Raw genomic sequence first — 19,592 nt, 5'->3', positions numbered from 1 at the left:
CTCTCTCGTTTCATCATGGTGTTGTTTCCATTTCATCTTTCTTTATTGCTGGGTATTGCAATTGCAATTGGAGTTCATCTAGTCACTAAATCACTGTAGCCATTTTTTGCAGCCCTTGATTTTTAGGTTCTTAGCAGATCAGTCATCTGTTTCCACCAAGTAAAGGATCATTCTCTTTCTGAGGCTCGGAAGTAATGCAGCTTCCATAGACACTTTTTTAAAGTCCAGATTAACATATGCAAAATATCCTCATTCTTTCTCTAAAATTATCTTTCAGTTGCTGTTGTCTTCCATCTCAGAGATAGCAAAATCCAATAGAAATGCCTGGACTACCACATACCATTTTGTTAGATTCCTATTGCACAACCAAATTTCATACCAGAAATCCCATGCAGTTCCTGTAGTTTCATACCTAGGAACCTTCTAACTTTTGTGATTCTGGGCTCCATGCCTTATCGTTGTATTTCTTCAGTCCATCCGGAACAAAGTCTTTGCAGGGTTATCTCAGCTGTTTGTAGTCCTGTTGGTAAAAGAATGTGGAAAATGGATAAATATGAAAAAGCGCTGGTCATCTACAGGACTGATTGTTTTCTGGCAGTGACCATCAAATCAAATCAAATCAAATCAAAGCTTAAAAAGGAAGAATGAAAATTTTTTTACTCTACAGTAAGTGGAAATCCTTGAAAGCACTTTGCCATGCAGACCCCACAATCTGCACTGATTCCTCACTTGTGTAGAGCCTCTCTGAGATTTCTTGTTAATGAAGAACAGAGCATATTTGGGATCCTCCATCAGTGATTAGTCCCACATTAAAGGATGATTTCCTGTGGTCTGCAGTGGAAAACACCTAAGGTTGCAATCAGTAAGTACAGTTAGCAAGAAGTAGCTCAGCTCAGCTTGAGGGTGATTAGAGCAAAAAGCATTAAAATTAGAGAGAAACAGTTGTCACGCAATAAAGAGAGTAGGTGACATACTGACATTTCTTTATCCAATCAAGAAAGCTGCAGCAAGGAAATAAGAAGAATGCAGGAATAGCTTGATCAGTCATGAGTTTTTACAAACATTTAAGGCAATCCCAGTTTCCAAAAATGAATGAAAGATTTGCCAGTTTAAACTGTAATTTCTAATATAGCGTATTTTTGAATCAATTTTAGATTGAAAAGAAAGTACAAGACTGACATACTGCTGAGTGACTCATGAAAATCCTCAGGTTCTCCAGGTCCTAAAAAGCAGTGAAGTCTTATGTTCAGAATATTGGAGGAAAGTGGATATTGCTGCTGGGAAGCCTCTTCACGAGTTTACTCTAATCACAGCAAACACAAACGTTGGAGGAGCTTTGATAGGTCCTAAGAGCCAGAAAGGTCTTCTCCAGGTGGTGTGCTGGCACAGTGGGCATCCAGCTGCTGAACCCTTAACATGACTGAGGGCTTGAGAAGGCTGTCAGAAACTCCACTGAGAAGTAACTAATATTTGGAATAATCCCACACATCAGGGGCAGAAGTACACTCCAGGAGCACACAGTGCTCCACCACCAGCAGCTCAACTAAGGTTTTGTGCACAGATCTGGGAAACAAATGCCCACAGAGTGATTCACGCCAGCTAAGTGGCACATCTTTTCTACATAAGTAGCACTTACTCTTAAAACCTGCAGCATACCTGGCTTCCTTTATGCAGTAATATAAATCTTACCTTCATAATAAGCATTCAGTGAATGTCAACACTGTCATTGCAATGGAACAAAAAGACAAAGATATCCTTAGTCCCATCCATTTGTTCTGTGATTTGTGATCCATCTGAACAGTACAGGAAGATGTTAGGTATTCCCACCGAATTGCACGTCCCTTTGGGGTAATCTAACTCATACTCCAATTCCCTACTACATACATCACTGTCCAACCTCACTTGTAGTGAGACTAGGTGTGATTGATCTGAACTCAGAGAATTCAGCTGGGATACTCAGGCATATGAGCTGGATGCCAGCCTGTGGCAAGAGGAGCTCAGTGCTGGGTAAGTGTAATTGGCAGAACTCAAGGAAGAATATATTGACGTGCAGACATAAATCTGATCAACATTCTACTGTCTGCACAACAGAGAAATGCAAACCGAGGCCCTCAGGGATCCTGAATATATTTTGACAGTATAAAAGCTTAATAAATCAAGAGCAAATGAACTGTAGGTGAACTATTATTCAGCATTTCTCCAAAAATCTGTGTGTGTTTTTTAGAATTTGTTTGCAGAAAGGTAAGGAGTATTCCTCTCACGCACTTAATTAACATCCTTCTTGCAAAATTGTATCCAGTTTGGCACATTCAAAGCATCCTTCTAACTCTATGCCTAGCAGCAAGATCTTTCAAGCCAGCTGTGAAAGTTAATAATCTTGATAAAAATAGTTTAGTATTAAATTTTAAGACTAAAATAGTTGGCAGGCAGGCATCGTATTTAAATCTGGGGTTTATGGAACATTTATGAAGGTTTTCAGGTCTAAAAAAATAATTAAGCCTAACTTAAAAATTAAGAATCAAGTGTTAGGAAAAAAATGAGCACACCACGTGATGCTGCTCTGTTAACTAAAACATTTTGTCCAGCAACAGGAGAGACACAGGCATTGGCTTCTGTGCTTTCCCAAATCATGAGAAGTAGAAACTGGGAGAGGTCATCTCTGAAGGTAAAAGGATAGATATGGGCCCATTGTTTGGCCCACCAGCCTAGTATCCTCATTCCAACAAGGACAGGTAAAGGATGCTTAGAAAAGGAATGTAGGACAAGTATTAAATGATTGTTCACTGCATGTAACATCCAAGACCCTGGCAGTCAGAAGTTTATAGACTTTTCTATGCTAAGACTCAATGGTAGGGATGTTTTTTAACCATTTATTTGAATGTAGTCATGCTTTTGATATTTCAGTTATAATGTGTCATTGGATTCCAAGTGTAAGTGCGTGAATTTTGTGGAAAAAAAACCTTTTTTTTTTGGTTTGTAGTTATAATATAATAACCTTACTTCATCATTCTCTATATCATTCTTTATTCAATTGATCTATATAATATCCACTTTTTTTCTCACTGAACTTACCATGTATTTCATCAAACATCAAATGGGAACTGATCTTTACCCCTGACCAGCCTCACTGGCCTCCTCCAAACCATTTCTCGATGTATCACATTCATTTGGAGGTGAAAGCACCAGAACAATTTGCAGTTTTCAGGATATTTGTGCTCCTGAGTGACACAGCAATAGCTTCTCCTTTATTCCTCACTTTCCCCCTGACAGTTGGTATTCTGTTTGGGCTTTTGGCTGTGCTGACATTTCCAGCTTAGTGAGCTAAGCCCAAGGACTGTGAGATCTGTCTTTTCAGGGGTGATGGCTGATTTAGAGAGATGGAGTAGGTAGTTTTGCACATGTACTATACTTGGTGCTTAGCACCCAGCACTGCTGGATTTCACATGCTGCTTTAGCACACAGGATTGTGCCATCTTTTTTTAGAGCTTTCAAGTTTAGATATGACAATACTGCATGGTAATGTGCTGTCTGCAAATCCTATCAGCTCTTCCCCACACCATTTGCAAGTGTGCTGAGCAGAATAATCGCTGTGGTAAAGTCTTTTGATGGTGAAAATTGACCACTTATTTAAAGCATTTTTTTTCCTAGAATTTAATCTCCTGCCTAGAAGACCCTATTCTTTTTCATCCCACAGCAGAGCCTCTACTGGAGACTTTACTATTAAAAGCTTTCTGAAAATGTCAGTGTACTAACCAGATCACATTAATCTATATAGTCATTGAGAGCTCCAGTGACCTGCAATAGATCTGTGAGGAATGGCTTCCCTCTACAATAGCCACACTGACCCTTTCCCACTATATCATCATTATCCACGTGCCAGCTAAGCCTCACCATCCTTATTGCTTCCTTCCATCTGCTCAATTGAACATGAGACTCGCTTGGTTACTTTCCAAGACCGTTCTTAAAGACTGGTGTCACGCTTGCCACTTCCCATTCCTTTGAAATTCAGCAATTTACTGATTTAAGCAGTAGATTATATCCTATAGCTACTAGTTGAACAGCTTCATATCCAAATTCCTTTAGAACTGAGGATAAAAGTCATCTGCTTCTGGTGGTTTCTCACTATCCGTTTCATCAGTGTGTTATAAAATCTTTGCCACTGACCCTGCTGTTGGAGTCAGTTCCTCACTCAACCCTGCAGTGAGCAGACCCTCTGCAGGAGTTTTGCTGCCCTCCTCTTCAGTGAACATCGATGCAAAGAATTAATCTGTTTTCTGCACTCTTTTCTACCTTGTGCTCATACTGTCTTTTGAGATCTGCCAGACTCCATGCCTCTGGTATGCTTGAAAATATCTTCTTTGATCTTTCATTTCAGCATTTTTCCTCCTCAAAATCTTTTTGTGGTTTCATCTTAATCTTGTCAGAGTTTATGTTCTTTTCTCTTTTGCTGCATGGATGCAGCTTTGGATGATGGAATCTCCATGCTCAGGTTTCTCTGTAGGATCTATAAAATTAGCTTGTCATATCTTGAATTTGCTTTGCTTTTGCCTGGTGAGAACTGCCTGAGATCATCAAGAAGATATCAAAAATTTTTCTTCTTCTTTTTCATAGTCTCTATTGGTTCCCATCCCTGATTATAATAGTGAAGTGTATATTATTAATATTACATTATGCTGCAATGAGTTATCCCACCTCTGTTTTAAACAGGTAATAGTGTGTCAAATACAGTAGGACAATGATTTTTCCTTTTATCTTTGACACCTTTATTTCACACATACATGGATTATTTAGCAGCAATGTTGTGAAAGGCATCAAGTGTGCTGTAGTACCAGAAATCCACTTTGCTGTCTTTTCAGCCCTCGTGACTGAAAACTCCGTTTTCCCCTCTTGCACTCCCCATTCTTTGCAGACAATCAGGTATGCACATTTTCCTCTTTCAAGCTCTCTTTCTCAAACAGCACTACTCTTTCTCTCTCTCTCAGGAAAAGGTGGGTGGAAAAGCAAAAAGAAAAAAGCTAGAGCTCCTGCTGAGGAGTGGTGTAAAGGCCTTTTCTGGCTCTGCACCATGTCCTATGTCCCTTCTTTTCCCTTTCTTTTGGGCAGAAGTCAAGACTCCCTCTCTGAGGGAAAAAAGGGCCTGGCATTTCCAGGGGTAAGAAGCTGCAGCTGCTTAACTAGCTGGTTGGCCACAGGAAAAAAGACTTTTTCACTTCAAACTTTTATGTGGTTGGTTCAAAAGTAGCATGGGACATGTCACTGCAATTCCCCCAAAGAGAAATACAATGTCTCCTGCTGAGGCATCCAAGCTCACATACCTAAAATGCACTGGAGGGAGTCCAAGATTACCAAAACCCCATAGCTTTGCTCAGGCTACATACTACACCTGGGATTTCCAGGCAGTACAGATTCTCTGCAGTGAGGAAATTTGCACAGCACTTATCCAGCCTGTGCCTAACTCCAGGCAGTGATACTAGAGCTTGACAGTACTTGGAAATTCACCAAAATAGATACCCTGGAGTTGCCTGTCGGTCTCTAAGTACAGACAATTTTTCAGCCCTCTGGACCAATTGACAGTAACAACCACAACCAATAACATGTAAAAGTGCTTCAGTTATAAAAATAGAATGCCCATGTAAAAATAATTAAATATGATTAGTCTCTTTCCTGAGGTTTAATTATAAAATGCATTAATAAAATGACAGATAGTAATGCCCTCCACACAAATCATTCGAGGCTGCTTTTATCATTAGGTTTAACATAGACTGAAAATGTGCATACACAATTAATTTAATTTCATGCAACTGGGAACCATACACCTGCTTAGAGACTGTTCCTTGTGCGCCAATGGAGGCAAACAAACACAAGGCTCTCATCTGTGGTTTAAAAGCACACTCAAGCAAGGAAAAACCTCTTCACTACATTAAAGCTATATGTGTTTTCCTGCTGGTACACCCTGTTTCTGAAACTGTCTTTGTGTGTATGGTCGGCTTTTTTTAACAAGACCAGTAATAATTGCTTTAAAATATGGCCAGAACAAAGGCTCTGCAGATAAACCCACATGTACTTGAGGCATTTATTCTAATGATTTGGAGAAGCTTTACAATTTTCTTTCTAATTAACCTATCAATAGTGATGTCACTTAAACATTCCTTAGGAATATTATCTTCTCATTATTGCCAGAAAACATGTTGCCCAATTTTATAGCTCAGTTGTTCTTACACATGGATGGAGCATCTGAATTAACTTGAACTGAAACAGATTTCTTAAAGAAACACTTTTCATACGCACAAACTACTTTCAAAATTACATTTAAATCATTAAATTCAAATTTCAAAACATTAAGGGGCTGTTTACTTTGTGCTTGCACATTGTAAGAATACAATAGAGGAGTGTCCTGCTTACCAAGTGGCATTGGGTTAGGAGGAGAACCAGTGGGTCTGGGTAGGTATTTATCCCAAACAGCGTGGAAATTCAGCAATGGTCATATTCTTCAGAAAGAAAGAAACACAATACAAAATCCACATGTATAAAATTTCCGGATTCATAGCTGCCAAGAGCACATTTCTTCAGAATAAAAGCAGCTCAGGCAGCAGCCAGGCAAGCTTCCCGGGCTGTCTGGCCAATCCACTTCACCCTTAAGATGCTGAGAACATCTGGAGGACACAGAGGTACATCACTCCTGCTTTGTAGTCTTTGCTGAAGACTGCCAGGAAGGTTAAAAACCAGAGCTGATGCCAGTCTGGGGACTGTCCCACAGTCAGGGCTTGTCTGTTGGGAAAGGGTACAGCCATCTGTTTCACATGTTTAAAGAAACATGAAGAACTGGGAAAAAAAGAGGTCTACTGCCTAATGAGAATGAGGAGATGGCTGAAATATTCAGTTTTTTCTTTGTATCAGTCTCCATTGGGATGTTCAGAAGAAACATCAACAAAGAGAAATTAATATAAATCAGAATAAAGAGAAAACTGCTTAAAGCATGCTTAGATTCAAGTTAGCAGAACTTGCTGATGTTCATGTATGTTCAGTGACTAAGGTAAATGTCTAGAGTATTTAAATGATGTCTAAGAATTCATGGAGGACGAGAAAGTTAGACTAGAGAAAGCAAAATATATACCCTATTTTAAAGTCAAATAAAGAAAATTTCTTTTAACTTTTGTACTCAGAGATAATCTGTGACAAGTTATCAGAAAGCTGAGAAAGTTCACTGACATGTGAATTCTGGAAAGCAAATCTTGTCGCACCAGTCTAATTTTCCTTTCCCATGTCTGATTTTCATTCTTATTTCTACTTGGGAAAAGGGGGAGGAGAATGTACAATCTTCCTTTCACCTCTCAACACTATGTTCTATGAAATCCACATTAAAAGGCTGAGGAAAAAGGCTCTAGGTGGAATCTCTTTTAACATGGTTACTGACAATAATTCCTCTCAAAGGCTGATCTGAATGATTTGCTCCTTAATATTAATTGCAAGTGTGGTTCTGAGGCATCTGGGATGAAAGCAACTCAGTTCAGTATTCCATTCATAATTGGAGACCTAACGATAAATTATAAAATAATATTTGCTGATGCCAGTATGTCACTACTCATAGGAAGTTTAAAAAGACTTTAAGGAACAGACTGTTTCAAAATAAAAAATTTGTACTAAAGCAGTCAATCTGATAAAATTCACTGAGGTGCACAGTGATCAGTTTAGGGCAGAGAAATCAGATGTACAATGTAAAGTGTAAGATAACTGCTCAGAATCCAAACTGACCATGAGTTGCAAATCTGATGTGTTACAAAAAGGCAGAGAATTTGTTCTGTGAACATTATTAGTAAATGTGGAAAGAATGTTATAATTTTGATCTGTTCTGCCTACCCCCTACCTTCATAATATCTTCAATTTAGACACTGTGAACAGACATGGAAGGATCTAGGAGAGAAGTGTAGAGAAGTACTGTGTGGTGTAAACTTCAGGAATCAGCTTTTGGTCCTAAAAACAGAAATGAGGATCCCACATAAGAGACACTGATTTTTATGCTTGCAATTACCTCTGGCCTCATCTTGGTTTATCTTCAATACGTGGATATATCAAAGATCCTCTTAAAATATCACTGGATTTAGAAAAGACAAAAATAGCTCCACAAATCTAAAAATTTATTCCACAATAGGAAAGTTGAGGGAGAAAGCATATTTGAATGCCTGGACAAAGAGAAAACATACAGCAGAATTTTCTCCCATATCAGCCATAAGAAAATCTACATCACAGAGGGAAAGGAAGGGAAGGTTATCAAGGTTTATCTGCAGGAAAAAAAACAAGAATTGTACCTTACTGACAGATGGGGAACCACTCGTCAGCCAAGGTTTTCTCTTTTGTATGAGTTCCCAGATATGAGTGTAGAGCCTAATTACCTTTTCTCAAGGTAAGAGTGTTGACAACTTTTCTCTTCCTTGTTTTTTTCTCGTCTAATCAGAGCTGGGCTTGTGCTGCAAAGGCTGTATAATTCAGCTGTACATCAGTCATCCACAAGACACAAAAGCAAGGAACACAATTAACCCACTGCTCCTGCAACTATTCATTATACCCCTGGTCTCACCCTTTCTGATGAAGATTTCTACATCAGAATTTCTACAACAGTTTTTGCAAGCTTGTTTCTCTCCCCTCCTTCAGTCACATAACCAAGATGCTAGCCTTTTTTTTTAAGCTTTTTTCAAGTTATTTGCACATTATATTTATAAGAAAAGGAAATATCAAATCAACTACAATATTTTATAGTGAAAGAAAATACCAAATGAGCTACATGCTGCCTACAGAGAAAAAAATCAAATTCACAGAAATACAGAAAAGGTTACATTAATACAAGATAGTCCCTGCACAGTGACCAATGGAAACAGAAGGAAGGCAAGCAGCAAGGGAAAAATGTGACATTAACTTAACCTTTTTACATATTAAAATCTTTCTGTCTTTCTGCTCTGGAGTGAAGAGGATTTTATTTGAAGGACTGTACATTCTCCACGCGGCTTTCAGTACTAATTTTAAAAGCTATTCATCAAGGAGTGTTAAAAACACCTCTTTCATTTGATCTAATCTGGCACTTCTCTCAAGGCACGCTAACAAGAACATTTTAAATACCTTCTGCAAAATATGGTCTACCCAGGCAATGCAGCACAAAAAAAAAAAAAAAAAAAAAAAAAAAAAAAAACAAAACAAAAAAAAAAAAAAAAAAACACCAACCTCTCCTCAAGCCTTCTCAAAATCTGACTTTACTTTTACAGGATTTCTGTGGGGTTTAATTGCTTCATGACATTTAGAAACAGGTTTTTCCAAACTCACTGAATTTTGTCTGTATTTGGCCTGACTGATATCCTTGTGGGGATGCTACAAATCTGTCTTCTGTCTGTGTTACAGGGGTGGTATCACAGATTTTCCCTTTTTGCTCCAAGTGTGTGGTCCAACTGCATTCTCCAAAAGTCAGGGGGATGCAGAGAGCCCTGTCTGGCCAGACTGGGGGAGATCTCACCATGATCCAGAGAGCACCTGTGTTGTGTGTCAGTGTGGCCTGAAGGCCATCAGAAATATTTTAAACTTTGCACTGCATGGTACAACCAAATGCATTCTTTATAAGAGAGAAAATCAGCTGAGAAAAAAATTTGCACCGCAAAAATAATCCTGCACAAAATAATTTTGATTCCCCCCCCCCTCGCATTAATTCTGCAGCATTTACCAAGTGTAATAGCAATGCTAATAGGTTTTATTTGGATCAATGGCTTTTTGGCCACACCAAGTACCAGCACAGATTGTCAATAGGAGCTGCATCCTCTCAAGATCTTGTATGCAGAGTATGAAATCTATTAATTCCTATTAAAAGCGCTGCCATAGTACTTCTACTAGCATTCTTTCTGTCTCTGAGCAAAAGTAAGGACTAGATAACTTCTTGACATCCTTTTCAGTTTTCTTTGATGCTAGGAGTTGCGTTGACATTTCACATTGTGCACATTTATTTGGTAAATACTGTATTTCAAACGCAGGAAAGAAGGGAAACCGCTGAAGGATTACACTCTTAGCTGACAGAAGCACAACTGTAGCAAAGAAAACATAAAATAGAAGATATTTCCATGTCCAAGGCCAGCCAAGAGCTGGTTTTGTTAAGATAGTCCTGTAAGAGGGAAAGAAAGTGCACGCCACCTTGAAGTCTGTATAATCTCCTCTCTGAGATGTGTAGGCATTGTCACTTTAGTGTAAACACACTGGGAGGAAGCTGTAGGTGCACACTGAGGCAGGTAGGATCCTGCTGAAGGGCTGTGTTCCTCTAGCACTGACAAATGAGTGTGCTGACCCATCCAGCTGACACCCTCATGCCCCAGTCCTGGCTGCCCATCACTTGGACCTGCACCTCTGCCAGCACCAGGAGATCATCCCTCCCCCTGGGTTTCACTAAGGGTGCACCTCCAAGGGGGCTGAGAACCTTCTGCAAGGCACAAACTCCAAAGGCTGTGGTCTGCTAACACTAGGCTCACATGTCACCTCAGTGTGCTGCTTGTTCAAGGCTCTCACAAAGGGGTGTCACAGCAGGCTGTACGTGCTGCTCCCTGCATGAGCTCTCTGCTGCACTGACCAGGCACAGCAGAAGGCAACTGCTCCCCTACTGAGGGAGAAGGTTTTCAGCATGGAAAGTCAGCCAAAATCAAAACATGCAGGCTGGAGGCAAAGCCAGGGAAATTGGGGTGGATGGGATATGCAGACATCAGTGCCACGTTTAACTGCTGTAGAAATAGTGCAGAGCAATAATAATGAAGCCAACTCTGACTGGAAATCTGGCCAGGAGATGAGTGGCAGAAATCCATAATCAGAACCCTGGAGTCAGCTGCTCTAACTAGACAGTTCAGCCACAGGCTGTGCTTACTCCCAGCAAAAAGCTCCTGTGGTAAATAGTTCAAAGCATGCTCTTTGAGCTCCAGCAGACCTGCTTGTCCTGTGTCATAGCACTAACCTTTCTTTGTTAATAGCGTGCTTCATAACTACTCTGCATTTGGTGTGAAACTTTACTGCCAAGATTTGGAAATTCAAATTATGGAAGTTTATATTTGTGCTTTGAACCCCTCTTTTCTCTACGAAACAGCAAGTGCAACAAAGTTCTTCTCAGGTTCACACAACACTGCATGTTACAAGGGTAGCACAGATAAGGTTCCAATGATTCCAATGATATCAACCAATTCAACAAAGCCTCTTACATGCAGAAGGTGTGAGGGAAGCTACAAAAGCATTACACTGATTTCAGCGGAAGACAAGCAGCATTTGATATACCATATTCAGAATCCACTTTGGAGATTATTTGATCTGCCAGTAATATTCCTCAGATAGACAGGAACAAATTTATCTTGATGTGTCTGTCTGTCATTCAAGTAACCTGTGATCCATGGAATATGTCTCTTCCTGAAACGCTCCTTTTACTGCAATTCTGTCTGACTCAATATTCTTCTTACCTGACAGGTAGGAGATCAAATAATTGAAATCAATGGAGAAAGCACAAGGGACATGACACATGCCAGAGCAATAGAGCTAATCAAGTCTGGTGGCAGGAGAGTGCGACTGTTGTTGAAACGTGGAACAGGCCAGGTCCCAGAATATGGTGGGTTTTCATCTTTACATTTTTATATGTGCATGATTCTATATAAATTAATTACATTGCTTTTGAATTAAGTAGCAGTTGCAGATATTTATATACTGTAATTTACTGGAGCACATTAAGTTTAGGCTCAAGTGCTTACCTGTATAGAGGTGGACTTACTCACGTGTGTGTACATCGCTGTCATCTGCTGCCCTCCCGACACAGGCAGTGGCTTTTAAGATGTGCATTGGAGGAAGCACTACAAACCTCCTCGGGGACATCTCTGAGTGTGCTGGGAGTTGCTGATTTGTCCATAAACTCTCCTTTTCTTCCTTTATTGGAATTTCTTCCTTATTGGTATTTCTCTGCACATTTTGAGTCACAGCAGATGATCAAGTTGCCATGCAATTGAGTGGCTCCGGCTGAAACTCTAAGTATTATCAAGAAAGTGCTCCTTTTTTGACAACTTCACCCATTGTATTCTCTCTGACAAAATACATGGATGATCAATTAGAAGCCAGTTCTGAATTTAAAACATGAGATTTTGCTCATTGTGGTGAGAAAACAGGATTCATTCTTCTTATGTTTCGTTACAGAGGGACTTCTGAGACTTTTTAATGTTTCAAAAAGTGTGAAAAAAGTCATTTAGACAATATAGAAACCTTATTTCATAACTGAAATGACAAAAAGTAAAAATAAATTACCCAAAGGTAATTTCAAAGACAAAGAGCTTTTTTAAAAAACTGAAACCAGAGCTTACTGTATAGTATGGTGTAACAATTTCATATATTTACATAAGTTCTATGATGTGCACCTCTGGGCCTTAAATCTCTCAGTAAAAGGGCTGTTTTTTAATGAAAAGTCCTTAACTTCTTTATGCTAGGAGGTGCAAAACTCTATTAAACTTTTTTACTTTTACTTTTGAAGTTCCAGAGCGCTTTCCCATTAGAATCAGAAATTACAGTCACATAAAAATTCAAATAACTAGGTTTAACTATAGGTTCAGGGGGGCCTTTGTTGCCAACATAAATTCAATACCTCTGTTAAAGTCAGCTGCACTGGAAGTCAGTTCTTTCCCAGCTGTCAATACACATGGTAATTGCGCTATTTTCTCCTCTAAACTACAGCTAATTCTATGGCTAAGCCAATACTCAGGACAGGGTATGCTGCCTTTTTTATAACTTCCAAGAACTTCTGAATAAAGGCAGAAAAGACGGGCCATAGCCCACTCATCTGGTAATAAAGTTAGTGATTTATACTTTCGGTGAGTAGAAACAAAGCCAAAATGGCTTTCAGGGCCTCTGATAAAATAATACTAATATATTTAATATCAATTATAACTAGTGTGCAGTCCTTTCAGAGAGACCTCCAACAGAAATTCAGGTCACCTCCATAACTGTTTTATGGGGAGAGGTGCATCATTTTTAATGAAAGAACAAACAAACATCCAGGACTGATACAGTGGTAGTAATCCTTCTTAAATAGCAGAACTATATACCAGCAGTTTGCTGGTTCCTCAGAAAACAGTTTATCCAAGGTAGGTCTAGGAGGCTACAATGAGCAAAGAATCTGTCGCAGTCCAAACCCTTTCCAAATCTGAATTTCTTACAGTCCCAGTTCCAAATGGCACTTAAATCCAAAAGAAATTTCCATTATTCATATAATCTTATAAAATTGTACGTAATTCCAGTTTAAAAAAATTAAACATTTTTTAAGAATTATTTTAAAAAATTAAAAATAGATATCATTGATTTAGGAAAACACATCTTCCAAAATGTGCACGAGTCTTCCACAGAGGATGATGAGTAGAAAATACATATAAACCATTAGCAATCCAGACACAGCTTTTAGTGCTAACAGAAAGCAGCACAGTGACTTCACATGTTGTTCAAAGCCAAGCTCACCATTTGGGAAGGCATTTGGAATACTTAGCATTAGTTGCTTAAAAATGCAGATAACTGAGAAATAAAAGTTGCTACTGAGAAATGCTGTTTAATCAGACCATTTTCCAAGCTGAATGTTCAGCTTACAGCTCCATCCAGGAGAAGAACTAAGTAGCTGTGCTTGAAAGCCCCTTTTTCCTACTGCACTGAAAAAGAAGTAAAATTGTTCAGGAATTACTTTGTAGTGTACACACAAGCTGCAGAAAGCATCACAGCAAAGGAAAACATCCGCACGTCTGCAGTTCTTAATCTGTGCTTTGTGCAAGCAGAGAAGTGTTGGAATTGTATCCAGTCTGAAGGCAGAATGGAAGCAAAATAAGAAGATGCCTGTTGAAATTAACTGAAATAATTAAAGTCCTCCATAGATCATTTCCCAAAGGTGAAAGTAGTCTAAGAACAAACAGAAGGTGCACCTAAATTCCAACAGCCAGCCTGCCTAGGAAGTTAAAAACAGAAATTAACAAACAGAACAAATTAAAATGGGAGGCCATATCTCAAGCAGGCCAGATCTCAAGATTAAGTCATCACGCTGTGAAGAGCATCTGTCAGAGACCCCCAGAAACATCTCTTCCAGATAATGAAAAACTGAATGCAGAGAAGATTGTGACAGTAGGCTTGAGGACAAAGTGGTCCTGAGGACAGCAGAAAAACTAGTCAATATTTAGTAGCTCCCTCTTCCTTCAACCAGAATTTCACAGCTGAGATGTAACAAGACTAACTGGAGCCCTTTTTACTGAAATAGTCAGAGGGTTTTAAGCAAGTACATGTCAGAAATATTTCTTACACTCATCAGAGTCCAGCTGTGGAGAGCATCAGTGGGAAATAAAACTTAGTTGAGTATAAAAATGCAAGGCAGGAGGACAGAGCTGGCATTGGGACTGTAATGGTGGCGTGCAGCAGAAGCCTAGGGATAAATATGACAATAGCACAAGTGTACCAGGGTCCTGTCCTGGATGTTCTCTCTCAGTTCTGACAGGTGAAATGGTCAGGGACTTCTCAAGTCAGGTTTAGTAATGCTGTGAATAAAGACTTCTCCAATAGCAGCAATGCTCAGATTCACAGCATTAAAAAGGAGAAAAGTTATCTAGAGCTACCTAAACCAGCCAGCCAAGATTAACACATTATTGTCTTCAGTCTTCAACTTCTTGGTTTTCCTTGTGTTTTAAACTCCAGTGCAATGTTTCTGTTAGTACAAAGTGTGGCGGTATGTACTTAATTTCGAGAAATGTCAGTGTTTGAATGATGATGTGATTGACATCAGTAAAAGCAGTGTTAAGGAAAATTCATCAATAATAAGAAAGTGATTTGTGAAAGAAAAGAATGTGTACTGAAAACAAGAAAGCAATAATGAAGAAACAAAGAACGACCTGCTGAAAGAGTATAAATCTCCTGAATGAGTTATGGGAGTTTATACTGCCTGGAAATCTGTCCGTTTCCAATCTTGGAACATTCTGGCTGAGCTGAAACACTGTTCAAACCTAGGGTAAGAAATAGAGTGTGCTGCAAATGCATCATTTACCTCCATTCCAGCTGTTGATTTTGCTTGAAGACAAATGCCAAAGATCCCAGACCATTTCAGAGGCAGAAATCCCCTTGGAGCAGGCATGCTACCATCAGAATGTAAGCAAAAGAGCTCAGACATGATTAATGCTTCAAAACTATAGCTGATTTCACAGCAGGGTGCAACAAAAGAAGCATTGAAAACAGGTGTTTTATCACTCAGCATCTCAGAACATGTTTGCTGAGGATAAGGATAGCCAGAGGAGCTGTGCTTCCATGGGAGGTGAATTATCACAGTTCATCCAAACCCAAAGAAACATCAGCATCATGTTTCATCGGAAACAGTCTGGCAGCTGAGCTCTCCAGAGAACCAAGCCATAGTAAGAAATCATATTAATGTGCAAGAAAGACTAGAAGTACTGCTGGGAATCCTGGTCCCGAAAAGCACTTAATGCCTGGGAAGTCTGGCTGCACAGAATGTGAGGTTTCATTCGTGTCACAGGACACAAAACCCAGTCATCACTGCAGAGCTGAGCTCTTCACCCACCAGCATTAAAAACAATTTGAGTAAAGTGACAGATCAAGACATTTCTTGCAGTGGCTGCCTAATTTCCCATGTGTGCACCTACCTAAGGGGTTGCTGACTTCAGCAGGAGCTACTGGGTGTGCAGCAGGTCTAAAAATCTGTCTGTCCACACTGTGGGAGCCTCATTACAGATGGTTATGTATTTCAGGCCTTAGCCATAGCTGTAGAAACACCATGAGAAGGACATGTACCTTGCATAGCCAAACACGGGATGAGGTATCATCCTTAAAGGCAAAATGTGGAAAAACTGTTCACAAAATCCCAAAATAGTAACGTTCAAGAGGAAGTAAAGCTGACAAATCAGTCTCTTTGTCCATCTGTGAGTTCTGCAAAAAGTTATTTCTAATGGTTGACCAGCCCCAGAAAACTGCAGGGTTTTTTGGGAACACCTAGTCTTTTCTCTAGGTGTCTTTGGAGAAGTTCCCTAGGAAAGCCTGTGGTGTGTCACTCTCAGTCCCAGCAGTCCTGGCAGCTTGGTTTTTTTCTGGCTTACTGTTCCTGGCCTTTTCTGACTGGCAATTTTATTACTCACAGTAATATGTGAATTCCTAGAAGTTTCTGAAAACATTGAGTCTTATAATCAAATGACTACTAACAGGGTGTAAAGGGGGAGGAGGCTGAGGCAGGTTAGCACCTGTAGGTGGACTCCATCTCTCCAGTAAGGAATAATCCCCTGTCCCAGTTGCTTTGTCTGGTAGTGCAAAGGGAGCAAAACCACTGAATTTCACCTGTAAGGAGCATCTGGAACAACCTACTTTGTTTCCCTTCCCACTTTCAGGACTACAAAATCGTCTGTCAGGTTTGATATAATGTTTCTAACAAGTTTCATTTAGTTTTAAGTTGCTTAAGAGCTCCTGCAGGAAGTTATAACTTCTAGAGACTTCAGCACATTTACACTGTGATTTTGGAAAAATTTTTCCATTGCCCTATCTTGGACATCTGGATCTGGCCCTGAGCATTTTAGTCACACTGTGATATTAACAGATACACAGAGCTGTGGGAACTGGAATCACTGAGGTTTGGAGAACCAGGAATCTGAGTCATGTGGTGATGGTTGGTGCTTTATGGATCTACACAATGATGGTCCCTTTCCCTCTCTTCCCCTGCTTTGTTTGACTTGTCCTGGGGTTGCACTGTCTATTTTTGAGATCTCTTGTTTCTTCACACAATGCCAAGTTGTGTACACAGCTCATCCCCTGGGTTCATTACACACAGGTGGTTTTACAGAACTAGAGTTTAGAATCAGTTTGGGCTATTTAAGGGTGGAAGATTAAAGTTTCAGTACATGCAAATTGCTGGTTAAGAGATAAAAGCAACAAGTTATTTAGCAATAAGTAATTTCTGAAGGGCCTTGAAGAAACTCTCATCTCTCACTTCAGCACTACCCCAGCAGAAAAAACCCAAAAATGTCAGAGTTGATACCAATACAAGGATTTTTCATACAAGTAAATTGGCACAGTTCTTAAATGCATTAAACCCTTTGCTTTTGATTTGTTATGACTCCTTCAGGAAGCACCTCAAGATGTACTCCATATCCATAAACCAGGTGAATCTATGTCCTGAATATATACGTACAGTAGTTTCAATAATCCACTAATACGTAGACTGACAGCATGCTTATTTGTCTTAGCTTTACAGAAATACTTCTCTCCTGTTACATATAAGCTTTTTCACTCAGTTGTTCTAAACTTACTAAGAATTCTCTGCTCTAACAATAGTAAAATGTCTGTATGTCACTGGTTCTGTTAATTCTAATGATTGGTCCTAGGCTGTTCCTCCCCTTCCTTTAGGAATGGTACCTTCCAGTCTCTCCATGTGCATGAAAAGTGACAAGCATGGGTCCCCATATTTCTACTTATTGGGCCACCCTAAAGACACGGTTTGTAAACTCTGCATGTATATTATCTTTCTAATGCATTTTGTTTCTCACAACTGTTAATAGAGTATTTTTCCAACTTTTTCTTACGTGCTAGCTCACTTAATAATTTCTACAGTGTTCAGCTTTTCTTTCATAACTGATTATCTAAGACATCAAAGCAGCTGTGCGTTCTACAAATGTATTTTAATATCCTAAATAATGAGGTTTGCATGTTACACTGCTGCCAGTGCAAATGTCTGCTATGTATCCACTTTATCTCATAAAAATTTATCTTCTGAATATGGCTTTTCAGGTAGAAAATCTTAAACTTTTGAGTTTAAGCCATAATTTTTCTCTTCTTTATGGCACTCGGCTTGCAAAAATATTAACTATACGAAAGTGGAAGTTAGGTGATGATCTCAAACAATATTTATGTGCAGACTTTTGAAGAAACATCTAATGTAGAATTGAACACATTTTGCAATGTGCTGTAAGGCAATACTCATTTATTAAACCCTGTGGTTATGCTGAATTTACACAAAGATCTTTGTTCCTGATTTCAGGCAATTTTCTTCATAGAATCAGATCCAACTGCACAGATTGTTCAGATACATCTAATTTGTAATACAGAGTCAGGGCACAGATATGATAACCTGGAAAGCAAAGGAAAAGAAAAAACCCTTATTTTTTCTATTTTCCTATTGATTGCTGTCATCACAGAAAACACAGCAGTGTCCAGATGCAATCAGCTCTGTCTGCTGCTGCCTTTGCACAATGCAGCACAATTGCTACAATTACACCACAGTCTCACACATTGAAGTAGGCAGATTGGAAATAGAAAGGGAATGATATCCAGGGATGTCTTCCAGCCTTTGAGATTCAAAGTGTGATGCTCACAGAATTCCTGCCCCCAGGAACCAGGCACTAAACTGGGCTTAAGTTATCAGTCTTGTGCATGCAGATCCAGGTAATCTAACCAATATGTTTCCAGTCAGAGCTTATTTCCAGTCTGTGCCTATAAGATTTTTTTGAACATAGAGACATCCATACACTTCTCTGTTGCAGAGCTGGACACATCTAGAGGCTATTTGGAAATGTTCCCATGTATTTACAGTGTGGATGTGACCATCACAGACATCCTAGCCTCAAAGTTCCTGTATCATACAGAAATGTTAATTCCACCATTCTTGTATTCTCACCTTACCTCTGTTTTGTTCTTCACCAAATGTAACTCAGAGAGGTTAGATAGCCAGGCTGGCATTAAGGCCATTTTACAAGTCCCAGTGTTCAGCTCAATGAACTGCAGTTCCAACACAAGTTCTACATACTTATAACCTAAACTTTCTGGGCATCATCTTTATTTTTCCTCCCATAGAAAAACATGCACAGGAAATAAGTCTTTTTCCTGAAATAAGTAGAAATGTAAGTACTCTATAATATAGCTAAAGTTAGTTTTGCAGAGTCATCCAGCTGTGAATGGTTCTAATTTATTTGGCAGGAAATGTTGCAACAGAAATTTTTTTCTCAGTATAATGTATCCAGAAAATCAAAAGACCTTTAGTTCTGGTTGACACCAAAACTGAAATACTCCTTGATAAAAAAGCAGTATCATGTAAAATAAAAATATGATTGCTATAAAATGTCTTCATTTCAGGTTTTTTGTAATGAAAGAGTTCAGAGGGAATAATTTTCCTTAAAAGCCCTTTTTGATGGGGCTTATCCCAACCAAAAATGTGTCTGTGCTACCATTCATTAGAGCACTGAGCAACGAGTCAAATTTCCTGATGCAGAACAAATAAACTGTCCATTCTAGTATGCCTTAGGAGAGGCCTTACCATAACATCATAGAGCAGTCTGTTGTAAGACTTTGTCTTGGACATATGAATTTTTCCCTTTTGTGTAAATAATCACTTCTGGAAGATGATCAGCAGGCTTACTTGAACTTAGATTTAGCACAGGAGACATGCAGGCAGTTTGAAAGGTTCCTCCAGATCAAGTGACAAATGCCTGTGCTTCCTTGCACCGTGGGTTTGGTAGCCCTTACTAGTGACCACTGCATTAATACTTGCAAAAATAGATTAAAAGTTGGGAGATTATATTGTGGGGTTATTGTTTGAA

At 39.3% G+C, this 19,592-nt stretch overlaps 1 protein-coding gene across 5 annotated transcripts in view; it reads left to right on the top strand.

Annotated features, from left to right (window-relative positions):
• Positions 1–19,592, top strand: part of MAGI2 (membrane associated guanylate kinase, WW and PDZ domain containing 2) — a 710,849-nt gene that overhangs the window by 676,266 nt on the left and 14,991 nt on the right. For 3 of the 5 annotated variants that reach the window (XM_066318723.1, XM_066318722.1, XM_066318724.1), the window contains one exon: positions 11,470–11,608. In XM_066318723.1, coding sequence (XP_066174820.1) covers positions 11,470–11,608 — 139 coding nt within the window. Of the gene's footprint in view, positions 1–11,469; positions 11,609–17,406; positions 17,496–19,592 lie in introns of all 5 variants that reach the window. The other 2 variants (XM_066318726.1, XM_066318725.1) reach the window with 1 other exon arrangement.

This window comes from Sylvia atricapilla, chromosome 5 (genome assembly GCF_009819655.1).
Source record: "Sylvia atricapilla isolate bSylAtr1 chromosome 5, bSylAtr1.pri, whole genome shotgun sequence".
NCBI lineage: Eukaryota > Metazoa > Chordata > Aves > Passeriformes > Sylviidae > Sylvia > Sylvia atricapilla.
The sequence above is the reverse complement of the archived record's forward strand: the minus strand, read 5'-3'. Positions and strand labels throughout refer to the sequence as shown.